Genomic DNA, 1906 nt, shown 5'->3' with positions numbered 1-1906 from the left:
AATCTGAATATTTTATCTTGATTTTGATTGTATGTTCTATTTTGAGTTTTTTATTATAGTTTTTTTTATAATTATTTGTTTTGGATTTCTTATTTTTGATTTAGGATTTTTCTTGTTCTACTATTTAATTTTAGTACACCAGATGAATAGAAGTTTAGAATAGGATATTATTTTAAATTAATTGAAAAATAAAAAAATGATCCAAACTTCAATAAAAAAATCAAACCAAATCGAACCGTAGAATTAATATAAAATAAAATTAGATCAGATAGTTTTTCCTCAAATAATTGAATCAAATCGCACTAAGAGATATTTATAGGTGCAAATCGATTTAATTTGGGTGAGACTTCTTGATTTTGACGTGAGATAACTTTTCATATAATAAAGGAAGAAATTATTTACTAATTTCAGATAAAATCTTCTGAAGTAATGATCATAGTATCATTTCTTAAAATACTCCAATATTTTAATTATTTTTCAACTTAATTCTCACATGAACATATTGTTTATATTCTTATTGATTTAGACGTTAAATTTTTTTTCAAGCGGAATATTTAACGCATTAACTACAACATTACACGGGTTGATACACGTATCTATTGTATATGGCTAGGACTATAAAACTTATAATATCTATTTCTCACTAATAAAAATATAAAATCATTAAATAAATTTATTAACTATAAAATTTTATTTTTTTTCCTTCTTATTCCATTCGCCCAACAACCCAAACTTAAGTCCACGAGTATTAACTATGTCACGAGACATTAACATTGGTCCCAAAAGACTGAACCGGACTGTTGGTGGTATGCAGGACTTAGATCCTGGAATCCGGCCCAAACACCCAACATATTTAGGCTAAAATCAATCAGGTTAAATTTCGAAACGCTACAAATTCAAATGCAAATAAACTTGTCCGGTTTAAGTATTCAACCGGATTAAGGCTATTGTTCAGCTCAGTCACTCGGTTAAATCAAATTAATCTCTATCCGATTCCACACTTTCACACAGCATTCTCTTTGGCATATCCACTCCACCCACATGGCTGCACCTTGCCTCTCTCCATTCTCTCCTTTAGCCTTCGTTCATCTGCGCCGGCCAGTTCTCCGGCGGCGCCGTCGATGAGCCTCTCGCCACCGTTCGAGTCATACGAACCTTCCATCACCGATTTTTTCATTTACTTTTTGAGCCTCCCAGACTCACCACTGCCGCCATTAATCTCTGCCTCTCATACATTGCCTAATTGCTTTCCTTGCTCCACTATGCTTCCGGCCGCTCCACCCTTCTGCTGCCGATCTGCTGAACGCTGTTGTTAGACCCGGTCTTAGTTTGGCACGATGACGTGGAGGTTTTATTGGGTTTAAAGTTTAAGGTTGGTAAGTGTCTATCCGCACGCCACTATTTAGTTTTAGTCTAGAAATTAAGTCGAAATAACCCAAACAACACTTAACTATTTTCCTCTTATATTTCACAATCTTTGATTTTTGTCTTTCCTTCACGCTCTTTCTTGTTCTCGTTCAAAGTTCAAACCGGTCTTAGTTCTAAGTCTTCAATTCTTTCTTCTTTGTTTCTACTTCTAATTTCTGCGTCACGCACACGCTCGCTTCGTAATTTCACTTTATATAAGTAGAGCTAGCGCCGGGCGTTTGGCCCAATAGAGAGAGAAAATAGTAAAATAAAATAAAACATCACAGACAACTGAACAAACGTGGAAGCAGAACAAGGATAGAGAGACACGAATTCCAAAGAAGAATGGAGGTGACGGAGAACGGTGTTGGAGCCATAGATGGACCAACGAATCCCATGGTCACTCCTCTGCTCACGGATCTCTATCAATTCACCATGGCTTACGCTTACTGGAAAGCTGGCAAGCATCAAGAACGAGCTGTGTATGTGTTCTTACCTT

At 35.7% G+C, this 1906-nt stretch overlaps 1 protein-coding gene across 6 annotated transcripts in view; it reads left to right on the top strand.

The window, feature by feature from the left end:
- The window catches only part of LOC107626823 (nicotinate phosphoribosyltransferase 2), a 13520-nt gene continuing 12585 nt past the window's right edge, over positions 972-1906 (top strand). The window contains exons 1-2 of one of the 6 annotated variants that reach the window (XM_021118536.1): positions 975-1372; positions 1695-1889. In XM_021118536.1, coding sequence (XP_020974195.1) covers positions 1753-1889 — 137 coding nt within the window. In that variant the 5' untranslated portion in view covers positions 975-1372; positions 1695-1752. Of the gene's footprint in view, positions 1890-1906 lie in introns of all 6 variants that reach the window. The other 5 variants (XM_021118532.1, XM_016329722.2, XM_021118539.1 and 2 more) reach the window with 5 other exon arrangements.

Source organism: Arachis ipaensis, chromosome B01, assembly GCF_000816755.2.
Source record: "Arachis ipaensis cultivar K30076 chromosome B01, Araip1.1, whole genome shotgun sequence".
NCBI lineage: Eukaryota > Viridiplantae > Streptophyta > Magnoliopsida > Fabales > Fabaceae > Arachis > Arachis ipaensis.
This window is presented reverse-complemented; position numbering and strand designations above follow the sequence as displayed.